The sequence below is a fragment of the Falco biarmicus genome, chromosome 19, assembly GCF_023638135.1.
Source record: "Falco biarmicus isolate bFalBia1 chromosome 19, bFalBia1.pri, whole genome shotgun sequence".
Lineage (NCBI taxonomy): Eukaryota > Metazoa > Chordata > Aves > Falconiformes > Falconidae > Falco > Falco biarmicus.
The window spans coordinates 5,011,876-5,035,989 of NC_079306.1; the positions used below are offsets into that span (position 1 = coordinate 5,011,876).

General features: G+C 57.4%; 3 protein-coding genes across 3 annotated transcripts in view; 2 read left to right on the forward strand and 1 right to left on the reverse strand.

The window, feature by feature from the left end:
• Positions 1-206: 206 nt before the first annotated feature.
• LIX1L (limb and CNS expressed 1 like) lies at positions 207-13,043 on the reverse strand. The gene is given in 7 exon segments (XM_056322192.1): positions 207-3,184; positions 3,353-3,430; positions 5,175-5,270; positions 5,996-6,136; positions 7,227-7,390; positions 12,667-12,893; positions 12,895-13,043. Coding segments are annotated over 7 exon segments (1,053 nt in total). The 5' UTR covers positions 12,999-13,043; the 3' UTR covers positions 207-2,941.
• A 698-nt stretch (positions 13,044-13,741) lies between these two features.
• PEX11B (peroxisomal biogenesis factor 11 beta) lies at positions 13,742-18,237 on the forward strand. The gene is given in 4 exon segments (XM_056322193.1): positions 13,742-13,838; positions 13,946-14,061; positions 14,153-14,364; positions 15,191-18,237. Coding segments are annotated over 4 exon segments (750 nt in total). The 5' UTR covers positions 13,742-13,782; the 3' UTR covers positions 15,557-18,237.
• A 3,560-nt stretch (positions 18,238-21,797) lies between these two features.
• Positions 21,798-24,114, forward strand: part of LOC130141594 (toll-like receptor 2) — a 3,060-nt gene continuing 743 nt past the window's right edge. The window contains exons 1-2 of the mRNA XM_056322620.1: positions 21,798-21,849; positions 23,192-24,110. Of these exons, the coding sequence (XP_056178595.1) occupies positions 23,219-24,110 (892 nt within the window). The 5' untranslated portion in view covers positions 21,798-21,849; positions 23,192-23,218. The remainder of the gene's footprint in view (positions 21,850-23,191; positions 24,111-24,114) is intronic.

The window sequence follows — 24,114 nt, forward strand, 5'->3', positions numbered from 1 at the left end:
TTGGGAAGGCCAATGCACCGCGTCCCGCGGCCAGCGCCATCTTGAGAAGGACGGGGAGGCCTTCCCCCAAACTGGGGCCGAATTGGGTCCATACTGGGCGCCCAGCCACCCCCTGGCGTGGCGGGGGTGCCCCCGCTGCAGAGGGACCATTCGCAGGAGGGGCTGGGGACGCAACCTGACGCAGAAGAAGAGAGAAGCCACCGTGCTACCCCAAAATCTACGGTTTTATTGTATAAAATCAGACGTACAACCCGCAGCGCCGCACGGTGATTTATCCTTTCAGCTTTGCGTTTACATAGCCCGAGCAAGAACAACCACCCATTTCGGATGCTGAGAAAACCTGGATTTGTGCATTTTATCACCTTCCAGGCAGATCCGGAGACTCAAAGCCGGCGCCCGGACTGCTAAAACCACAAATCACAGTGTCAAATTTTTGTTTTCCCTCCCGCCAGGATGCCTGGGAACACGGGAACCCTCCCTGATCCACCCGAGAGCGGCTGCCGGCGCCCGGAACACCTCGTGTCCCTCCCGGCCCTGCAGGACATCAGGGAGAATTTGGCAAAAAGCATTAAAATCCCGACGTGCAAAAAGCCGGGAACGTCGAGCAGCCTCCTGCGCTGCGCACAGCCGTCAGGGCAGAGGTTTCTCAGGAGTTCCCTTACTTGCAGGATCAGGCCCTCGGATAAATCACCATTTCACGCGACGGAACGCTACACGCCGGTGTGGAAGTGCTGGTGGAGAGGCGTTAAGACTCTGCGCTATTTCTAAAGCAAGTGATTAAATTCAAATACAAGGTCTAGATATTGCCAGCCTGTAAAAAAAAAAATAATAATCCAACTCCACACCATTTACAATCACATTTATAAATGCATGAAACATTAATACTGTCGTGTAAAGAGGCTGCGTATAAAAAATATATAAAAAAAAAACCAAACTAGGCTTGTTAGGACGAGAATACAAAACTAGAATAACCTACAGATAATGCGTTTTTTTAAATCTCCATTTCAAAACAGAAACTATTGCTCGAACAGCGATGGGAGAAGGCCGCCTGTAATTTATTTATTCCTGCTGAGGTGCTGCTGGCTCTTCCCGGCCGCCTGTCGGAACCGCAGGGAGTGATACAGCATCTGCCCTGCACAAGTAGTTTTCTTGGCTGAACTTGAGCGGAAGGAACACTTTTAACGTCGGTAAAGGGCGTTTTTTTACAAATCTAAACATCATAGAGATTTAGTACTGATACGTATAGAAAGAATAGGGAATTATTTGTTTAAAAAAATAGTGCATATAGAGATTTTTGTTTCAGCAACGCTTTGTTTTGTTGCCGCTATGACCAGGGAACGAGCTCACTCCCAGCTCCACGAGCTCTCGCCACAGCCCCCTCTCCTCGTGCGAGGCTGTGCCGCACAAGCGCTCCGGGCCAGGGGGTCGAACCGCACAGCCCCATGCCTTCAACGCGACTCCCTTCCTCCCGTGCCGAGCTCTCACCTAGGAGCGGCGAGTTGCGCGCAATCCGCTGCCCTGAAGAACTCCTCAGCCCTCAGAAATGCGAAGAGTCGTCCCCAGTAACGCCGAGGTTTCGGAGGTTTGCCTTTGAAGCGAAGCAAGAGTCGAGGCCAAACCTTAGTCTGAGCTTTTGCTGCTCGGGGCTGGATCTGTGCTCCGCTTCAAAGGCTTCACCCCAGTCCGAGTTAACAGAGGCTTCACCACAATCCTACCTAACGAAGGCTCGTGTCCACAAGGTCCTTCAGGGAGAGAAGCTGAGCAGTTTCCCCTCTTACTGCTAGCGAGTCCTGAAACTCTGGCAAGGTTTTTTTTTAAACCTTCCTCGAAAAGGCCAAGTCTGACATTTGGTTTGGAAGCTGCTCCAGAGAGAACAGCATGTCCATCTCTTGTTTCTTGTAACATATTTTTTAAAATTTGCATCTCCCCGGCTTGGCTGGGGAAGCCAAAAAAACCTCCCGAACTCCATTTCCAGCAAAACAAACCGGCTGCTTCACCCCCCCCCCCCCCAGTCGCTGGGGCAGAGCTTGGGCATCGCCACCCTGCCAGACCACGTTAAACCTGGTGAGAACCCAGAGAGGACCGAAAGGGAGCGGAGCAGGAGGCTCTGGCTGGTGCAGATTAATTAAACACCCGAGTCCAATCCCTTCCGTACCGTGGGGCCTTGTCGTTTGTTGTTAGGTGCGTTATTTAGAGAAGGAACTACATCCTACGCCACAAGCGAACAGTCAGAGCAGGAACAGATACAGGCACCTGACAGCTGGAGGGGGAACCGCGGATCCTGCCTCAGCTTGGAACCCGAACGCTGTAGACTTAAGTCTGGCCAAAACAAAATCCCAGTTTTAAAATCCCTTTTACGTGCTTGGGAGCGTTCCCCCAGGCAGCTTGCATTGTAGTGTTACAAGAGAATGCGTCGGTAGTTTTGTTTCGTTGGGTTTTTAGTTAGTGTGCTTCTCAAGGAGTTTTGGTAGACCCCACCTCTACGATAGAAGCAGAAGGGAAGGAAAGAAAAAAAGAAAAAAAAGCAGATCCGCGTGACATGCAGCAGCTCCAAAGAACAGCAGCTTCCTGGAAGAAGTGCTATGTTTTGTGGAACGCTGCTGGCCACAGAGTACCCACGTACAGCGGCAGTCTTCGGCGCTAACACCGAAAGGCCGTGCTTTTAATGCCATCTTTAAAAAAAAAGGAAGAGACAGAAGGAATTCTCTAGTGGATAGGAGGCTGAGGAGGAGGTCTAAAAGCAAGTATTAAAAGGTTTAAAAATCTGTACAGGAGCTTTTTTGTTTTGTTTTGTTTAAAAAAAAAAAAAAAATCTTTAAAATGTGCAAACGGGCCACGATTCTGGAAGAGGCATTACATGCTTTACGTGACACGGGACGGATCCCGTCGGCGTGGAGGTGTTAGTAGGCCTGGGGGAGTGGAACAACTTGCACGCCAGCGCCTAGCAGTTGGAGGAGTGCATGCTCCCCAGCTGGCCAGCCGCCAGCATCAAGATGTCTTTCTTCTCCTTATGGAAACGCAGCTCCTTCCCGGCCAGGCGGGCTTCGTCCAGCTCTCTCTCCGTCGAAGCCAGCTCTCTGGAAAGGGCCCCTGGACTGTTCTGCTCCCTGTTCACCCAGTCCATGGCCATCTGGTTCCTTATGTCATCGTCCAGCGCGCGGTGGGAGTAGTGAGCCAGGACCTCCTGGTGGTAACGGACATATGCAGGGGAGCTTAGGAAAGACAAGTCGCTACAGGGGACACACGTCGCTTGGGAGCATCTGGCTCCCGTGCCAGCTAAAGGAGCTTAACGAGAAGGTTGTCGCGACCCGAACGCGCCCAGCGTGCGACTGCTCGAGACGCCCGGACTCACCTGCCGCGAGCACTGCCTCTCTCGCATGGCTTTGAGGCTGCCGTTCCAATGCAACAGCTGGAAGACGGTCATCAGCTCCTGCAACAGCAAAAGGCAGTCAGGCCGCCAGCCAGCGCGGGGACGAGGGCTCAGCGTTACAAGCAGTCAAGCCGGTGTCTCGCTACGGGAACGAGAAGCCGGGAAGGATTTTGTAACATCATGCCCAGTCCTTTGCAACTGCAAGGATCACAGAGTATGTTCGCGACTCTGGAGTCCATAAAGAAAAAAAATTCCAGCGTTAGAGTTAAGATTTACCAAAAAGATGCGGAAACCAGAGAAGCGGGGGAGGTGGAAGGCCTAGGAGCCAGGACGCAAGGGCAGAGCCTGGCTCACCCTGCTAGACAGAAATCCCCCGACCAGATGAGCGGATTACAGGCGAGACAAAGATGCTGATGCTTCCCTCTGCCCCAGGGATTTCAGGATTCTGCCAGCCAGACTCCGGCATCCCGCAGCCTCCAGGCTAAGCCACCAGCCAGAGTGGGTGACAGCTCAGTGTTTTCCAAGCGAACGTTTCTCTCTCAACACCATGTACATTCGGCTTCATAAACTTGCAGCGACTAGTTAGGCTTCCCAAAGACAAACAAAGCCTGAGGAATATTCCTAACAGAGTCACCCTGTGTAAACAGGACCTTTAATATAAACACTGCTGTCTTCCACCCACTGAGGATTTCCATGCAAGGGAAACGAGCCAGGCAAGAAGTCAGCTTTGGGAAAAGTTTGCCTACAGCAAAGAACCCCAAATACAGCAACGCTACAGGCTTAAGGCACCTACTTTGAGACACATCCAAACCCTGCTTCAACTGTCTGGAGCAGAGTTACGGCCCAATTTCTCCTCTCCTAAAAATCCAGTTCCAGTTGGTGCACTTACAATCAACTCGTCTACACAAGAACCACTTTGAGTTGCTTCTGAAGCCCAAGTTTAAACTCACAGGATTCGTGAAGCTCAACGCACCGTCCTAACGACGGCTCTGTACGTGCAGGGATACACGTCTTGAGTGACAACGAGGCTATCGAGTCGCAAGAAGAATTCAGAGTGCTCTAGGCACGTCTTATTTTATTTACCTGGCTGCTCTGCTCTGCTCTTAGGAGCAGTTTCCTCAGAAAGGCTGGAATAAAACCCAGCAGAATCTCAGCTTCCAGTCATCTGTTCTGCACGGACTCCTTCTGCTCCATTAACCAGAACTGATAAGTGTTACAGCACTTTCCCTCAGCAGTCTGTAGTTTTCATTTCACAGATGTTTTGTCGTAACGAGAGACAGACTGAACATATTTCAGCAGGATACGAGGACTGCTCAGATAATGCTGCGGTTTGAGGGCATGTAATGACAGTAATCAAGACTCCTAATTCCACAATCAAAACGTCTTTGGATGCAAGATCTTCGCCAGCTTTCCTAAGGGAAGCGAGCTCTCTCCCATTTTGCAGGGAGAAGATAAAACCCACAAACTGAACGGCTCATGGAACGCCCCGAGTTGTGGTATCCGGAGGTATCGTCTGGATGTTGGGCACCAGCTAGCTCAAGAACATGTCACTGAAAACACTGGCTCAGAACAACGCTCGCCCCTTTCACGATGCCGAGCCTTGCAAATATCAAAGAGCGTTTACAGAGAGAATCCCAATTCCAAGTGTTTTGCTGCTACACCTGCACCTGGAAGTGCCGCAAATCCCGAGTTGTGGTCTAAGAGGAAAACCTCCCTTTTTATTTTGAATATAAAGCACTATGGGTGAAGCTGAAAGATCAAACCAACCACCCCTTGAACCGTGTAACTGAATTACGAACAGTACCTGGAACTCCAGCATCGATTTTCCCTTGTTGGATTCCAGCATGAAGCGGAAAGCACCGATCCCGGTGTTGGGATTATCAGCTTCCTCTCGATTGCCCTGCAGGAGACATTTCACACGAGAGCTGTCATTCCTGACCAAGCTTGGCTCCCCTGCTACCTGCCGCTTCTGCTACACCATCTCCACTTCACCCACCCCAGGACAGGTTTTTGAGGGCAGCCTTACGCACCTCGGCCACGCGCCTACCCATCTCATTCGATCTCAGATACTCGCATCGTTTCCTGCAGCTCTCGGGGAGTAACGATGCTCGCTCTGCTTCTGGCAATGCCACTTGAAACAGGGTTTTTTCTGCAGCCCATTACGGCTATTTCAAAATTCTTAACAATACTCTGGGTACCAGCAAGCGCCACGTGACTGCACAGCAAGAACTCCCCCCAGGACAAGGTATAATTTGAGCAGTAAAAGAAGAATGCAAAGCTCCTGCCGCGAGAAACTACATTTTCTGGGAAAAATTTTGTTTAGAGAAAGCTAGCCAATGGGGCAACCCGGTCAGAGAAGGGCCACACAGATCAACATCTCAGTCTTATTATCCTAATTACTCCTGCCCGATCCGAGGGCAGCACAATCAAACGTGAGCGTGAGACTGTGTGGGAGGGGAAGCCGGAGCACAAGAATGAGAGCTACAGTTAAAAGTTTTAATACTCAGAAATCCCTGAAAAAAAACCTGTCAGAAAGAGTTCCAGATGTAAAAGAAAACTGCTCTTCCCATGATTTGAGTTTTTTTCCCCATCAATTGCAGCCACCTGGGTACCCAAAAGCCTTACGTTGAAAGACGCCAGGGCTTCCGAAACACTCTTCTCGATGAACTCATCTGTGATCCTTCGGGAGGGATGCTCATTAAAGACCGAGTTCATTAGCGCAATCTTCGCAGCACTCCTTCGGGCCTCAGCCTTGGTCGGACAGAACTAAGGAGAGACACAAACACCATCAGGACAGAAAGACAGCGATGTGACCGAGATCACCTCAGCCCTGCGCTCTGAACTTCCCACCGACACAGGGAATGGGAATCAGGTGGCAGTGTTGTGTAGTTTTGAAAAGTCCGTGCTCTCTCAGACATCCTGAAATCATTAGGAGCTAGTTTTAAACCACAGCTATCCCAACCACGCTAAACACAAAAATTAGGCAGGCAGCTGAACTCAGCACATAGTATCTGCATCAGGAAACGCCACCGATCAGATCGTCAACAAAATTAATTAGCTGAAAACCAAAACGTAACCAAATTACTCTTAAGCACAAGGACTGCTCTGCAGGATGGGTAGACCGTGTAGCTGCTAGAATTGTTTCTTTTGGACAGGTTCTTCAAACCAAGACCAGAGAGCAACTGCCTAAAGCCACTACAGCGAAGGAATCCGAACTGCAGTCAGGACCCCTTGTGATTTTTGGACCTTAATCTCTCGGGTGAGGTATTTGGGTTGGACATTTTCCTTTTCAACAGAAAGGGGGGGAGAAACTATTGATCCAATGTTATGATTGGACTTCTAGAGTCTTCTGGCACCTCGAGAAGAGGTACTGGGTCAAACCCAGAGCCCCGGCAAGGATATTTTACTCTACCAGTTTGTCCCAGATGCATCTTGCACATACACCTCACCGCTCAGTCCTGGGAAGGAGGACAAAGCACCAAAACCAGCCCATCTAACAGTTTTCTTTGATACCACATCCCACCTCAGCGCTGCTAAGGTCTGAGTCACATGTAGGGGATACAGTACGTACAGCAAAGTAAAATTTACAGCCAAACCTTCCCAGACTGAAGTCGGGTGGGGTTTTATAGGCAACCAGGAGCACTTATCAGCCAGCTTGAAATGAAAGAGGGTTTACAGTCAGACCCATGTCGCTCTCGTCCTTTGAATCAGCAGGAAAACGCTGATGCTGTGGCCAGCGCAGGAAAGTATTTGAGCACTAATTCTGGTGGGGAAAGGTTCTCAGGGCACCCAGGTGACAGGCTGCTTTGGAGAGCGAGCCGCGCAGCCGGGACAGCCTCCAGCCGAGCAGTCGTACCTGGAAACTGCCAAAGCAGCTCCCTCCCGGTAAGGTGACATAGCAGACGTAAGGGGGACTGTTGGAAGGGACCATCTCGTACACCACGAGGGCTCCGTTTTTCAGATCAGCTCCACGGGACTGCTTCATTTGCCAGAACTCCTGAAGGGCCTCCACGACGTTCACTGAGGAGACAGAAGCAGAATCAAGTTCAGACACAGAAAACAAGAGCCTGGGCAGCCGGTTTCCTCAGGTATTCCCCGCATCCAGAAACAGCACGGCATAAATGTTAGCGTATGCCCACCTACGCGAGCAGCGCTGTTATCTCTCGTATTAAACCCCATCAGCTTTAAGGGACGCTATAAGTGCACGATGTCAACACAAACAGGCCTCTCCCTGCAAGACGACCGTAAGGAGAACCACTGAGTTATAAACCAAAGCTCCCTCCAGAAAAACTCTTCTCGTTCCAACAAACCTTGGGAAAAGCTTTCGGAATAGGACTTGAAAAAGGCTGCAGAGCCGGACAGCGAGGCATTCTTCCTCGGCCAGACGGCTGTCAACAGGCTCAGCAGGTTTGTCACCTGCCTCAGCCGATCCTCAATACTGACTTTCTTACACGTAAGATAAAAATAAAGCAGGTGACCTGTCAGACCCGCAGAAACCACCTGCCTCGATGCTGAACATCACGTACCTCACTCAAAAAAACACGGCTGGGGATACAAGAAGTGACCTGAGGCGAAAAGCTACCCAGCTGAGGCTTTCTGGCAGAACTCCCTGTAATTTGGGTGGGAGTATTTAACCACCACATAGCATCTAACAGCACAGAGGAGAATGGGAACATCTAACTGGGGAATCTCGGTTGTGCCATTCGGCATGGGAGGACGTATACCCAAACGGTGAATCACAGAATAAAAGCAGCCCTAGCTTTGTTACAGTTTTTCCATCCCAGTTAGGAAACCAGAGCCTGAAACATTAGCCCTGGTTGACTTTGCTAATTACAGCCTTTTCAGAAGCTGTTTTTAAGCAGGCACCTCTTCTGGAGCCCCACATTTGCTATGCGGGGTTTGAGCACCTACCCTCGTGGCACGCAGCTTGTAGCCCGAATCCACGAGGTTCAAGTCTTCTTAATACGCACACAAGAACGAGAGGCGTTTGCTATAGCGAGCCGCCTGCCCCATCGCTCTCCTCATTCCTGAATCCCCAGTGCCACAAGGACTCCCTTCGAGGTGTTTTACCCACCCTTTATTTTGTCAAGGTTTGGGCGAGAAAAATCAACTTCATAGCACCTAGCGCTCTAAGTCCCATCGAATTTGCTCTGGGCTTCTTTCCGTGCTGCAGTTTGACAGGCAACATGAGAAAAATACCCCCAAATCCCCACGCAAGCTCTCCTGCGAGGAGCTGCACGCCGTGCAGCCAGCGCTGGGGCAGAGCACCGAGCAAGACGAGGCTGCTGTTCCCAAAGTCTCCCGGGGCAGGTTATAAAAGGGAGGTTAATTTAAGGCCACGCGTGAACGTGAGGTGCCAAGCCCATCGCAAGCCACCCCGGCTCAGCTTTTCGGTTGCCCACACAGCGCGGTAAGTTTGTAGGCCTTCAGCCAGGCAGCTTTCAGGAAGACAGCGAGCTCGAGCCTTTTATTTTGTTTTATTGCCTTCTGTAAGACGAAGCCGGGCGAGGAGTCACTAGCACAGTAGTTCCTCACTAAGCATTTCCCTCCTCTTTCAACCACAGGCTTTTCAGGGCATTTTGTTCATAAAACAGTCGCTTTGGATTATTTTCAAGTTTAGTTTGGGGTGGGTTGTTGGTTTTATTTTTGATGAAACATGCAAGACAGGGGCAATTTTCCACTGAAGACTAGCAAAAAGCTGCACAAACAATACACAGTTCCCTGCCAGTTCTCCAGTGCACCAATACCCAGACAGAATTCCCACCCATCCAGGCAGATTCCCTTCCCAGGGACGGTGTAAATCATGCACATAATCCCCAACGGATTTGGGGAAACAATGCCCAATTCAATAACAGCTTCAGGGACTGTTTGGCATGGGGCAACCGAGACTTCGCAGCGGCGACCACACAAGAAACTGCAGAGCAAGCCGAACTTGCATCAGACAGCACAAATTCTCACAACACATGGAATTACTCCTAAAATTCAGAGAAATTGTAGTTTGGTTTAATTTAGCGAAGCCTGAAAAGCTGGCGTTAAGAGCAGGTTAATGAGGAAACGCCATGCGACACGGGCACGGGCAGGGAATTGTGTTTTCAGCCCAAGACAAGGGCTCCTCTATGCCAGACGCTGGCTGGGCACTTTGTTAGCGACTGGAGCAACAGGTCAGACAGCTGAGAAGCACCCAAAAGAGGTTTTCTTCCCAGACCGGATTAAATTCTTCCAGCTGCTGCAGGCAGGGCGATTTTAGGAGACAAAAAGAGTAAAATACTTAATTGAAACTCTCCAAACGCTTCAGAACAACATGCTTTTACAGAGCCGGAGAGCAAACCACGGCGCTACAACAGAGACCTGCCCCTCTCCTCAGCGCAGCTCCAGCTCCAACGCTGCACGTGTCACCTTCAGCAGGCAAACACCAGCTGAGCACTTCAGCGTGCCGAATCCAAAGCGAAATCTTAGTCTGAATTAGCTCTGGATCGATGGTTTTCAGCCTTGCTCATTCACCCCCCGCCTCCCATTAAACCGCAAGGTTGTGCTGTGAGGGAAAGAGGCAGGAGACGTGAAGTTGGCTTTTGCTTTTCAGAAAGCATCCTAAATCCTGTTCCATCTCACATTTGCGAGAGGACGGTCCTTCAAGACAGCAGGGATGCCTCCTGCACCCTGAAGGATTTTGATCCCCTACACAACGCAGTGCTGGGGCAAAGGGAAAAACGACAGGATGGTTCGAATGGAGGTAAAGGTGCTGAAGAAGCGATGTCGTCTCTGCACCTTGCACGAGGTTGTGTATGTGTAAAGAAAGGTATTTTCCCAATGTGAAAAGAAAGATATTTTTGATACCTGCAAGCAGAACAAGTCTCTCTACTGGCTCAAAACACAGAACTCTTACTATTGGCATCAGCTGATCCCTTTTAGTCTGTTTGTTTTCATTTCTGAGGGCAGGAACTGGACGTGCTGATCTTCCAGATAAGCTCTGCCACCCTCTGGGGTGGGGAGACGGGCAGATTTACAGAGCACGGCTCAACCACACAGGGTGCCTCCTGTCAGCGGCTTGCTCTTTAGATTTGCCACTCCAGGAAAAGACGAAGAGAAGTTGGGAGACGCAAAGCAGAGCCTGTTCTGACCATCAGTCCTATCTGTTTATTGCTTTGGAGCGTAACCCTGTATCTCAGCGTTGTGTATACGATAGCACATCTGACTTGCATATTAAATACAGAAGAGTAAGTGATTCCACATGGCGCTGAGTCGCTCCGGAGCCAGACGAGCAGCGGTCCCCCCGCACGCCGGTGACTGCCAAGCACTCACCATTTGGAAGCCTACAACCGCCTCTGTTGGACCTGCCGCCGTAGCCGGAAGAAGTCGGGAACTCAAAATAGTTGCAAAGTGTCTCCTTTCGGGTGGGGTGGAAGATTCTTTCCATCACAGGGCCAGTAAAATATGTGCTTTAACCTTTTTTCTTGCTGCTTTACTTTTTTTTTTTCCTTCCCCCCCCCCTCTTACTGAAATAAGAAGGAGTGTACAAGAAACTCAGATCGGAGCCTCCTCCAGGGGCTCTCGCACGACCGGGCGCCTCTGATGCAATGCTTGGAGCCCCGCGGCGCCGGAGCGTGGTGGAGTACTTAACACCCCCGCAACAGCCTCTCCCAGCACCAGCAGCCTGCAGAGTTGATCTCTCTTCCCAGCTGCGGGGCTTTTCATCAATAAGGTGGAGCACAGAGGCGAGGGGGATCCCAGGAAACCTGCAGCCACCGGGAATGGCAAGGATCGCCCAGCCGAGCCCTCTTTGCTGCTGCCTTCGTTGAAAGAAATGAGCCTCTTTGTCTCAACATCAAGTTGAAGGAGTTACATACAGAGGACTAAACCACTACCATACAACAATCCTCCTTCTTAAACATAAACCCATAAAAATCCTTCTTAAAAACATAAAAACCATCTAAATAGCATGAAAAAAAAACCCCAGCCTCCACTCTCTCTACCTTTATCACATGTTTACCTGTTACAGGTACAGCACAAGTAGGAAACTGCCACAGCTTTAAACCACAAGCTAGGGAATTCTCTGCGCAGCTCAGGTCCCCACGTCTGCTTTCACGGTCACCTCTATATATACTTGCCTACCCCTGCCTTGTCTTCTTTCCCTAACTCGCAAAAGCAAAAACCCATGTCAAATTGGGTATTGGGAAGTAGTCAATACCATAAAAACTGAAAGTTTGCATTTAAGAGGCCACAGAGCTTTCCAGGAGGAGACCCGTGAACGTTTCTCAAGCTTGACCCCTGAAACCACGAGGCTCCTTAGGGAAAAGGCAGACCCAGAGAACCATGGACTCAGTGGTTTTATTTTAGTCACTTTTTTACTTTACTCACTTTCTCAGTTTTGGCACGAGCAGCCCCAGACGGACCGGGCTGGAGCAGGGATTCTCCTTTCCTCCCCATGCTCACCTTTAACGTTGCCCAAACCATCCGGGCTCACTCTGCAGGGCTGGGAGATCCCAAGCACCAGGGCTGAGCCAGCAGCAGACAGCAGAAAAATCTCCACAAATAGCACAAAAGGCTGATTTACCAACATTTCACGTAACGACAATCATCAAGGATGCCTCCTCAGTCACCCTTATAGCCCATCAGATGAGCAAACCACGCCGCTGGGATAGGGAATGTGCAGCCAGGGGAGAGGCTCCTGGCTCTCTTCTTTTCTCTAAATCCGAGATTTGCAGAAAAAAAGATGCTCAAAGCTCGGTGGTGGGAAGCAAAGGGAAGCAGGATCCTCACCCAAGGAGGCTGCCATGCAAATTCCAGGGAAGGAAGAGGGTCTTGGGGAGGTCCGTACCTCAAAGCTTATGCTGGAGAAGGCAGAAGGCGAAAGGGTAGCATGGAGCAAAGGAAACCGGGTTACAACAGGGACCCCAGAAAAGGGAGGATTAACGGGGGAGGAGGGCTGGGACAGGGGAGGCCCAGGCACAAGGCTGGCAGGGAAAAAGGGGCAGCTGATGGAGACACCACCCCCCGAGAAGACCCCAGAGCAATGGGATGGGAGATGGGGCGCCTGGTCTCCACGGGGGGGGGGGCGGGAACGAAAGGGGCAAAGAGCCCCTTGGGCAAACCGTGTGGGAAAGCGGGGTGACCCCGACCCCATCCCTGGGAGAGGGCGGCGGGGGATGGGATAGAGGGAGAGACCCCGCCGAGCGCGGGGGGGGAGGGGAGGGGGCCGGGAGGGCAGCCTGGGGCGGGGGATAACGGGGCGAGAAGGGGATCGGATCGGGGTCTCCGCCGGGTCCCGAGCCCCCGGCCCGCCCCCCGCCCCGGCTCACCGCGGCCGTAGCCCTGCGTGTGCTTGGCGAAGCTCCTCACCACCGCCTCCACCGCCTCCCGCAGCACGGCGGGCGGTCCGGCGCCGGGCGGCGGCGGCGCGGCGGGTCCCTGCAGCCCCAGGGGGGGCGGCGGCGGCGGCAGCCCCAGCCCCAGCCCCAGCCCGGCCGGGGGCGGAGCGGCGGGCAGCGGCGCCGCCAGCGCGGCGGGCGGCGGGGCGGGCGGCGGGGGGGGGCGCCGAGGCGGCGGCGGGGGCGCCGGTGACGCCGGGCCGCAGGGAGCGCAGCGTCCCCACGCCGGGCTGCAGCCGCTGCGCCCGCACCGACTCCATCATCGCCGCCAGCCCGCTCCGAGGGAGAGCCCCGCCGCGGACCCGCTGTCACTCACCGCCCGAGGGCCCAATGGGCGTGGAGATCACCTCAGGGAGGGGGCGGGAACCAGGGGGAGCCGCCCAATGGCAGCACGGAGGAGGCCTCGGGGCGGGGAAGAGGGTGGAGGGAGGCGGGGAGGGCGGCAGCCCACCAATCACGGGGCAGAGTGCCGGGATGGTGGGCGGGACGAAAAGAGGAGCGGCCAATCAGAACTCGATCTTAGGGCGTGGGGGGGGCACGCTCACCCCCTTCAGTCCAATCCCAAGTGGGGGACACGGCGGGGGCGGGGCTTAAAGCATGACTGTCCAGTCGTGCTGCAGGATTTGTTGTAATGACAGAGGAAATAACCAATGAAGTTGCAAGTCGGCCGAGCCGGAGGTGGGGAGCTGTCGTCACGTTCTTATTGGTCAGGAGAAGGGGCGGGAAATGGTAACATTAACCAATCAAATGCTTTCATGCAGATATAGAGGCGGGGAGAGTTGCAATGGACCATTCACGGTCTCTATTTTGATGGAAGGGGCGGAGCCTGGCACAGTCAGCCAATAGGGACGAGCTTTGCGGGTATGACCAGGGTGGGGAGCAGGTGCCGCTAGGTGGCGCCAGCGCCTGCCTGTCGCATCCGGTTTGACTCGCGGCCGCTTCCGTCGCGCTGCCGGAAGTGGCGCCGCGCCGCGCCGAGGCCCCGCAGCCGGGAACGGGCCCAGGCCCAGGCCCAGGCCCAGGCCCAGGCCCAGGCCCGGCCCCGCCATGGAGACCTGGGTGCGCTTCAGCGCCCAGAGCCAGGCCAAGGAGCGGCTCTTCAGGTGCGGGCTGTAGTGCCGACTCACCCCGGGGCCTCCCCGCCCCCCGCGGGGCGCGGCGGTCACGGCGGGCCCCTCCACCCCCCCCTCACGCCGTGGGTCTCTTGCAGGGCCGCGCAGTACGCCTGTGCGCTGGCGGGGGACACGCTGCGGAGGAACGGGGCGAGCGCCGGGGTCCTGGCCAGCGTCCGGCAGCTGGAGGCTCACCTCAGCCTGGGCCGCAAGCGTGAGTGGGGGCGGGGGGGGAGCGGGGAGCGGGGCCCGCCGTGCCCTCCCCCTCCCCCTCCCCCCGGTGACCGTGTCCGTCTGTCCCGCAGTGCTGCGCCTGGGCAGCTCGGCCGAGGCGCTGGAGGCGGCGAAACGGGCCATCCACCTGTCAGACATGGTGCTGCGGTTCTGCGTCACCCTCAGCCACCTGAACAGGGCCATGTACTTCGCCTGCGACAATGTCCTCTGGGCCGGGAAGGCGGGGCTGGTCCCCAGCGTGGACCAGGAGAAATGGAGCCAGAGGTCTTTCAGGTGAGGGCTGGCAGCTGCCGGTGGGCCGCTCCACCGAGGAGAGCGGGGTTCCGTGGGTCCACTGCCCTGCGGGGGCTGGAGGGGGGGGCAACGGGCTGGGCTGGAGGGGGGGCAATGGGCTGGATGGGGTGGCAAAGGGATGGGCTTGCCTGGGTGGGGGGTGCTGGCCTGGGTGGCGGGGGCAATGGGCTGGGCTGGGTGGGGGCGCTGGGCTGGCCTAGTTGGTGCTGGGCTGGATGGGGGTATTGGGGTGGGCTGGGCTGGATGGGGGTATTGGGGTGGGCTGGGCTGGGCTGGAGGGGGGGCAATGGGCTGGATGGGGTGGCAAAGGGATGGGCTTGCCTGGGTGGGGGGTGCTGGCCTGGGTGGGGGGGCAATGGGCTGGGCTGGATGGGGGGCAATGGGCTGGGCTGGGCTGGGTGGGGGCGCTGGGCTGGCCTAGTTGGTGCTGGGCTGGATGGGGGTATTGGGGTGGGGTGGGCTGGGCTGGGCTGGGCTGGATGGGGGGCAAGGGGCTGGGCTGGATTGGGGGTGCTGAGCCAGGCTGGGTTGGCCTGAGTTGGAGGTGCTGGGCTGAGCTGGGGGCACTGAGCGGCCGAGTGCTGCATGCAGGGGCTTCTCTCCTCGTGCCCTGCCGATGACAGAGCGCGGCGTTGCGGGAGCTGCTGGGTGCTTGGCCCTGCTCATCCCCTCGGCCGTCGGTGGAAAGCGGACTCTTCCTTCCCGCAGGCGTTTTATTTTTGTGGCTGGAGACCCCCAGCCTCACAGACCACAGCCCCCGGCACTATTTGGCCGCACGCTCTGCTCTCCCCCCATTCCTCACCCCTGTTTTCCAGTATTATCTCTTCGCCCTTGTCGTGAACCTGAGCCGGGACGTCTACGAGATCCAGATCCTGATGGAGCGCGAGGCGGGTGGGAAACGAGCGAAAGGCAGCGAGAACGGGCGCCAGCTCCAGGCTGACAACGGGCTGCAGCAGCTGGGGCTGAGGCTGCAGGTCCAGCTCCGGCTTCTGATCCACGTCCTGCGGAACAACCCTCCTCTGCTGCTGGACGTGGTGAAAAACACCTGCGACCTTTTTATCCCCCTGGACAAGCTGGGGCTGTACAAAACCAACCCGGGTTTTGTGGGGTTGTGTGGCCTCACCTCCTCCATCCTCTCCATCCTCACCATCCTTCATCCCTGGCTCAAACTGAAGCCTTAGCTGCCGTCAGAGCTTGCCTCTGTGCTCAAAGCCAGCGTAGGCAGATATTTGGGAACCCCGGGGGGGGTTTCTCCTGAGGCTGGGCTGTGACTAATGCTGACTGTCTCGGTCGCGTTGCGTGCAGCTGCGTGTTCACGGCACGCCTGGATGCTTTAACCAAACAGGCTGTGGAGGAGGGTGGAGGGACTTTGGCGTCGGAGCCGGCGGCGCTCAACGGACCTTGCTTTGGTTCTCCCTGTTGACTGTGGGGCCTGGCCAGCTGTTTTAGGGGTTTAATGTCTCCCCTCTTTCTTTGGGGGGGGTCTCCTAACGCGGAGCCACCCACAAGAGAAACACCTGGGGCCGGGGAAGGCGGCCTGGGTCGCTGGGAGCGGGGTTAAGCCACAGGGTGGGGGGGGTGAGTAGCGCTGGCTGGGTGTATCCAACACCTGTTTCGACACTTTATTTTCCTTTTAAGAACTCTGAGTGCAGGCAGAGGGGCAGTTGAAAGGACTTTGGTCGTGGATGAGGCGTCTCCAGCCTAGCGTTTCGAGGTGAACTCGGGGTGAGTCCCGCTCTGCCGGCTGGCGGTGGGTTGGAGGGGACGGCGGCAGCGTGCTTCCCCGTAGGAGAGCATTCCCTTGCCGGCACCTTCCCCGCGATCCCGGTGGGAAGCAGCGCTGTAGGAGTCATGCCGAGCCCTGGGGTCACTCCCGGCCCTTCCCCGTGGATTTCTCTGTGCCTGAGAAAGGGACTTGGGCAGCCCGAGCTCTTCCCGGCTGCTGCGAGTGCATCTGCCTCCCTCCCCCTGCCCGGAGGGAGGTTTGTTTCGCAGATGTCCTTTTGAGTGGCTTTTTGTGGGATAAATCGGGGAGGGGACAGCTCCGTGCTGTGATTCCTTGCATCAGTTGTTCCCACCTGCTTTTCCCTCGGAGCCGGTGCTGTCACCTCACTGCACTTTCCCATTTTCCTTGGTTTCTGTGACACCAGATGACGGGCAGTGGGCTTAGCCCGGCTCTGGAGCGTGTTTTACTTAACCACAGGCTGAAGGATACATTCAGGGCCGGTGTTTATTAATATCCAGAGGTGGGATTGCCCTGAGAGGGCGATACGGAGGGAAGGAGTGACCCTGTTTGTTTTAAAAACCCACTGCTGGGGTTTTTCTTGAGCTCCGTGCACAAAGCTTGGGCTTCACATGCTTCCAGGTACGTCTGCAGCGGCAGAGGCTTGTCCCTGTGCTGGGAAACCTTGCTCCGGAGCGCTGCCTTGGGTTTGTTAGTCCAGCCCCAGCTCCAGGACCCCCCGGTGCTTTTTCATTCTGCATTTCCTGATTTTTTTGTGGGTTCGGGGGTGACACGGTGGAGAGAGGCTGAGTCACCGTGGAAGGGTGGATGCGGGGGTGCCCGGAGCCACGGTGAGAGGCAAGAGGGAGTTTTGTTGGACTGAATAATGCAGGAGGCAGCGGCGGGACTGGGGTGTCGCGGCTGCAAACTGGGAAGGCACAGGGCGAGGAATTCAGATCCCGGCATTCAGATGGTGAAAGGAGCCCCCCAGTTCCCCCCCCCCCCCGGCTCACGGTGAAGGGCTCAAGCAGAATCTCAGCTTGGACTCGGAGACTTTGGACTCTCGGGGGAGAAGGTAAATCGGTTACAGGAGCGGAAGGCGGCCGGCCCTGGCGCATCGGTGGCCTCGGCGTGCGGTTAACACGACGCTTGTACCCCGGGGAGAGCGATGCCTGAGGCTGGGACGGTGCAGGGGGGGGCTGCGCGTGGCTCCCGCTCCTGCCTCGCCTGTAAATACCCTTGTAAATAGGTGCCTGCGCCAAGCACGGTCCCGCGGCGCTTTGCAGAGCTCGTTATTAAAGCCCGGCTGCTGAGCCGCCGCCGTTTTCCTCCGTCTTCCTGATCCCGGTGGGATGAGCACGCAGCCCAGTGCGACCAGTCTGGCTCGGGATGGGGAGCTGGACTCGCTCCCAGCGTGTGTTTCCCAACATCCCAGGCAGTGAGTAACGGGGACACCCCGGGGGCTCATGTCCTGGCCCCCCCTCCCTGCTGTTTAGGGTCTGTGGCATTGCTGGGGGCACCCCGCTGCGCCGGCCTCCTGCCCCCAGCACTTTTTGGAACAAATTGGGGGTGTGGGGGCTTTTCCGCCCCCCCCCGGCAGGACCCTGGGTCTTGCTCTGGCGTTGCCCCAGGAGCAGCAGCCGGAGCTGGCCCTTCTCCCACTGCGTTGCCCACCAGGACTCGGTGTCTCCATGGCCGGGGGGGGGGGCGCAGAGCCCACCGTGCTGGGGGTGCGTGGTGGGGGGCAGCTCACCCCCTGTGCCCCTTTCGGCAGCGCCCAGCACGCGGGGCGGTGGGCTCCGCTGGGATCTGGCCCGTGGTGGGGGGACGGTGGTGGCGACAGCATCCCGGCCACCGGCTCCAGCAGCTGCTTCTGTGGGGCTGGGGGCTTACCCCCGGCACTGGGGGGCTCCTCCAGCTTCTACCGAGCCGTAAATTCCCCTTAAAAAAGGGAAAATCCTGCTTAATTGGGTGCGATCTTCGTTAACCGGTACCTATGGCTGGGGCTGGCGGGTGGGCCTGGGGGTCCGGGGGGGCCTCACGGTTCTGCCCCGCAGCAGGACACCGAGCTCTGGGGGCTCAGCGAGTTTCTGCGTTGCAGGTTGCTGCAAAGCGATTAAAAATCATTCAATTAACGTACGTTAGGTCTGGCTTCGTATGTGTACGTCGATATTTCATATTTAGATTACATCGCTATTACCGTTTAATTTTCTTAGTTTATTCCCTTTTCCTTTTTATTTCATTTTCATCGTTTAATTGCCGTCATTTAATTTTCTGAGTTTATTCCCTCTTTTATTTCATTTTCGTCGTTTAACTTTCTGAGTTTATTCCCTTTTCCTTTTTATTTCATTTTCATCGTTTAATTGCCATCATTTAATTTTCTGAGTTTATTCCCTTTTCCTTTTTATTTCGTTTTCGTCGTTTAACTTTCTGAGTTTATTCCCTTTTCCTACTGATGTCGTTTTCCAAGCCTGTTCCATTTTCCGATTTATTCGTCCTTCGTTTTCATCCTTCATTTAATCTCCGCATCAAAGAGGAAAGCGGAGGGGTTGGGGATGATTTTGAAAAGGGACTGGGGCGCACTGGTATTCCCCCCAATTTGGGGTGGGAATCTCGAAATTTTTCTGGGATTCCCAGTCCGCGTCCGCCGGCGCCTTCAGGAATCGGTTTTGCCGGGAGCTCGGATTTTCCCTGCGCCGTGTGTCCCGCGGCACCTCGGGGGGGGGGGGGGGGGGAGGGGGGGGTTGTTCCATCCCATTTCACACCCATCCCACACGTCCCATTTTCCTTTGGAAGAGTCTGCCCCCCCCCCCCCCCCCCCCCCCCCCCCCCCCCCCCCCAAGGCTCCTCTGGGATTTTATTGGAGCGATTTTATTTTTTTTACGGTAATTTTATACCAAACGCAGAGCAGGGAGAGTGCGGCATCATCTTTAATAACAACAAAATCCCGTTTTTCAAAGGATTTCTTGGGCTGTGGGCTATTATGAGAATAGGAATCGTACCTTGAGGGGGGCGGGGACTGGGTTTGAGCTACTAATTCCAACTAATTAGCATAATTAATTACTGAACGAATTACAACTACATCTGGTTGATGGCCGGAGCCAGACGCCCGCCTGCTGCCGCCACGTGCTTTCCCAGGTGAGAGAAACTCCCAAACTGACACCAGTCCCAGCAAACCTTCATCAGTGTTTAATTACCGTTAATTAGCTGGGACTCATCCTGCCAGGCAGGAGGGGCTGGGGGACACCCCCCCACCCCCACCCCCCGCTGGAAAATGCTGATTTCGAGCATTTTTCTGCCCATTTTTCTACATCTTTGTACTTCCCACACGCCCTTTGACAGGGAAAGCTGCCTGTGGGGCGGGGTGGGCGTCTTCGTTAGCTGCTAATTGGGGAGGGGGCTCGAGGCTGGGCCCCCGCGGGTGCTGGGCTGGACACATCCACGGTGGGGGCTTGTGCCGGGAGAGACTGGGAGCGCTGGGATGGGCTGGACTGGGGGGCACGGGTGGACTGGGATGGCCTGGGTTGGGGGGTACTGGGGTGGACTGGGAGGGCTGGACTTGGGACACAGGGAGGGCTGGATTGGGGCTGCTGGGGTGGACTGGGGTGGCCTGGATTGGAGGCGCTGGGAGGGCTGGATTGGGTGGCACTGGGGTGGACTGGGAGGGCTGGATTAGGGGGCACTGGGGTGGACTGGGAGGGCCTGGGTTGGGGGGCACTGGGTGGACTGGGAGGGCCTGGATTGGGGGGCACTGGGGTGGACCGGGAGGGCTGGACTTGGGACACAGGGAGGGCTGGATTGGGGCTGCTGGGGTGGCCTGGATTGGAGGCACTGGGAGGGCTGGATTGGGGGGTGCTGGGGTGGACTGGGAGGGCTGGATTGGGGGGCGCTGGGGTGGGCTGGGAGGGCTGGATTGGGGGGCGCTGGGGTGGGCTGGGAGGGCTGGATTGGGGGGCGCTGGGGTGGGCTGGGAGGGCTGGATTGGGGGGCGCTGGGGTGGGCTGGGAGGGCTGGATCGGGGGGCACTGGGGTGGACTGGGATGGCCTGGATCGGGAGGCACTGGGGTGGACTGGGAGGGCTGGACTGGGGGCACAGGGAGGGCTGGGTTGGGGGCACTGGGATGGACTGGAGGGCTGGGTTGGGGTGTTAGGATGGACTGGAGGGCTGGACTGGGGGCACAGGGAGGGCTGGTTGGGGGCACTGGATGGACTGGGAGGGCTGGGTTGGGGTGTTAGGATGGACTGGGAGGGCTGGACTGGGGGCACAGGGAGGGCTGGGTTGGGGGCACTGGGATGGACTGGGAGGGCTGGGTTGGGGTGTTAGGATGGACTGGGAGGGCTGGACTGGGGCACAGGGAGGGCTGGGTTGGGGCACTGGGATGGACTGGGAGGGCTGGGTTGGGGTGTTAGGATGGACTGGGAGGGCTGGACTGGGGGCACAGGGAGGGCTGGATTGGGGGCACTGGGATGGACTGGGAGGGCTGTGTTGGGGTGTTAGGATGGACTGGTGATACTGAACTAGAGTGGGGGGCTGGTGACACTGGGCTGGATGGGGGCTGCTGGGCTGAATTGGGGGTGCTGGGTTGATCTGGGGGGGCCGGACTGGGAGCACTGGCTGAGCTGGTTGTACTAACTGGGATGGGCTGGATTCGGGGCCTCTGGGATGGGCTGGATTGGGGGCACTGGGAGAGACTGGGAGGGCTGGATTGGGGGCGCTGGGGTGGACTGGGATGGCTTGGATTGGGGGCGCTGGGTTGGACTGGGAGGGCTGGGTTGGGGTGTTAGGATGGACTGGGAGGGCTGGACTGGGGGCACAGGGAGGGCTGGGTTGGGGGCACTGGGATGGACTGGGAGGGCTGGGTTGGGGTGTTAGGATGGACTGGGAGGGCTGGACTGGGGGCACAGGGAGGGCTGGGTTGGGGGCACAGGGAGGGCTGGATTGGGGGCGCTGGGGTGGACTGGGAGCGCTGGATTGGGGGGCACTGGGGTGGACTGGGATGGCCTGGATTGGGGCTGCTGGGGTGGACTGGGATGGCCTGGATTGGGGGCGCTGGGGTGGACTGGGATGGCCTGGATTGGGGCTGCTGGGGTGGGCTGGGGTGGACTGGATGGCTGGATTGGGGGCACAGGGAGGGCTGGATTGGGGGCGCTGGGGTGGACTGGGAGGGCTGGATTGGGGGGCACTGGGGTGGACTGGGAGGGCTGAATTGGGGCTGCTGGGGTGGACTGGGATGGCCTGGATTGGGGCTGCTGGGGTGGACTGGGATGGCCTGGATTGGGGGCACTGGGATGGACTGGGAGGGCTGGACTGGGGGCACAGGGGAGGGCTGGATTGGGGGCGCTGGGGTGGGCTGGATTGGGAGCGCCGGGGTGGGTTGGGAGGGCTTGACTGGGGGCGCTGTGCCAAACTGCGGTGCTGGGGCCGAGTTGGGGGGACTGAGCCGGACTAGGGGAGCTGGGCTGGGGGGTCCCAAGCTCCAGCCCCCCCATCCTGCCCCACCGAGGGCTGCCCCCCTGGGTGCTGAGCGGGCTCGGGGGGGCTCTGGGGTGCCGGTGGCGGCTGGACTGGACTGGGCCGGGCTGGCGGCGGGAATGAGGAAGCCTTTGGTACTGGGAGGGTTCTGGGGGGTGGGACGGGGGACGCCCACGCCTCAGTTTCCCCACGTGGGCCCTGGCAGCGGCGCCGTGGGGCGCAGGTGTTTGGGGGGGGCGGCAACACACCAGCGACACCCATTTTTGGGCCAATTCCAGGTATTTTTCCTTTTTTCACGGAAGCGGGGGGGGGGGGAGGGAGCATTTTTAAGACGAGGCGAAGTGGCCCGGGGGGGGGGGGCTGTGGGTGGCCCGGGGGGGGCTGTACCCCCTCCGGCTTCGCCGCCTGGCCGGGACAAATCCCCAACTGTTTTTCTTTTCCAGTTTCCTGTTTTTTTGTTGTTTTTTTGGGGTTTTTTTTTTTTCCTTCCTGCCCCCCCCACCCCCCCCGAATGAAAACACTCACACACACACACACACACCATGTCGGTGCAGCTTGCCTCGCTGCAAAAAAAAAAAAAAAAGTGGATTTTTCCTTTTTTAAAATATTTTCTTTATCCGGATTGGAAAATAAAACCCACCTTAAAAATCAGCAGCAAAGCAAAGGGGGGGGGGGGGGCTGAGCCTGGGGGACCCCAGCCCCGCTCCCCCCCCGCCCCAGCTCAAGGAGGAGGGGGTTGCATTGGGTGCTGGTGCTGGGTTGGGCCCTCGGCCGGTGGGATCTGCTGTCCCAAATCCCACGGATCTGGTCTGTAAGTCCCCAGGTGGTTGGTCCCTGGGCTGCCCACCTCGAGCTGGTGTAGGAGATCCCTGGGACTTGATCCCTGATCCCCCCCCTGCCCCGGGGTCCAATTCCCCTGGGATGCAGTTTCCAGTCCCCCGCAGGGTATGGTCCCTGATCCCCCTGGGATCCACTCATGTATTCTCTCACCCTGCCCTCAATCCATTTCTTGATCCCTGCGGTGCAGTCTCAGATCCCTGGGAATCGGTCCCTGATCCCCCTAGAATCCAGTTCCCAGCCCCTCTGGGATCTGATCATCAACCTCCCAGGACCAGTCCCTGATCCCCTGCAGATCCCATCCCCAGCCCCCCTCAAATTTTGTCCTCTATCCCCCTGGATCCATTCCCCTTGGAATCCAGTCCCTGATCCCCTGCGGATCCCACCCTCAACCCCCTTAAGATTTTGTCCTCTATCCCCCTGGATCCATTCCCCTTGGAATCCAGTCCCTGATCCCCTATGGATCCCACCCTCAACCCCCTTAAGATTTTGTCCTCTATCCCCCTGGATCCGTTCCCCTTGGAATCCAGTCCCTGATCCCCTTGGAATCCAATCCCCCCCAGGATACAGCTCTGATCCCCTGGGGATCTAATCCCCAAACCCCCAGAATCCAATCCCAGCCCCCCACACCCCCCCAGGGATCAATCCAGTCCCCGATCCCCGGCGATCCAGCCCCTCTCTGGGATCCAGTCGTGAGCCCCCAAGGGAGGAATCACCTCTACCCATCGGGTCGATCCCGAGGGATCGGGGTGCCCCCCGCTGACCCCCCCTCTCCGGCCGCAGGTGGGATGCCCGGGTGTGCCGTGCCGGATGCGGCGGCGGTTTGGTGCTGGGCGCTGCTGGTGCTGGCGGGGGTGGCAGCGCCGCCCGCCGTGCCGCATCGACGCCGCCAACCGGACGGGGCTGTGCCGGGGGCAGGACCTGGCGCTGGTGCCCCCCGGCCTCCCCGCGGCCCTGCGCCACCTCGACCTCTCCTACAACCGCCTGCGGGAGGTGGCGGCGGGCGCCTTCGCCGGCCTGACCCAGCTGCGGCACTTGGACTTGGCCTACAACAGCATCTCGCGCATCGCGCCCGACGCCTTCCTCTCCAACCTCCTCCTGGAGCACCTCCGGCTCTTCAACAACTCCCTCGGCTCCATCCCGGCGCCGGCGTTGCGCCCGTTGGCCAACCTCCGTTGGCTGGACATGTCCAACAACCCCTACCGCAGCGCCGCGCTGGACGGCGCCTTCAGGGGGCTGCGGGCGCTGCGGGAGCTGTCGCTGGGGGGGCCGCTGCTGCAGGACATCTCCCGGGGGGACTTCGCCGTCTTGAAGGACACGGCGCTGCGCAAGTTCGCCATCAAGTCGGCCTCCGGCCTGCGGCGCTACGAGGCCGGGGCCTTCTCGTGGCTCAACACCACGGAGCTGTGGTGCGACGTGGCCCTGGACGGCAGCGCAGCGGCTCTGCCGGTGATGCTGCGGGACCTGCGGGGCAAACCCCTCGACTACCTGCGCTTCCGTAACCTCTTCGAGTTCACCTACTACACCGGCGACGCCGACCCCTTCGCCGGCTTGGCCGAGCTGCAGATCACCAAGTTGGTCTTCTACCGGGGCAAGTTCAGCGAGAACCTCCTCCGCTTGGCCCTGCTCAACGTCCAACGCTCCCGCATCTGTGAATTGGCGCTGGTGGCCATCGACTTCGCCCGCTCGCCGTGGCAGAATGGCTC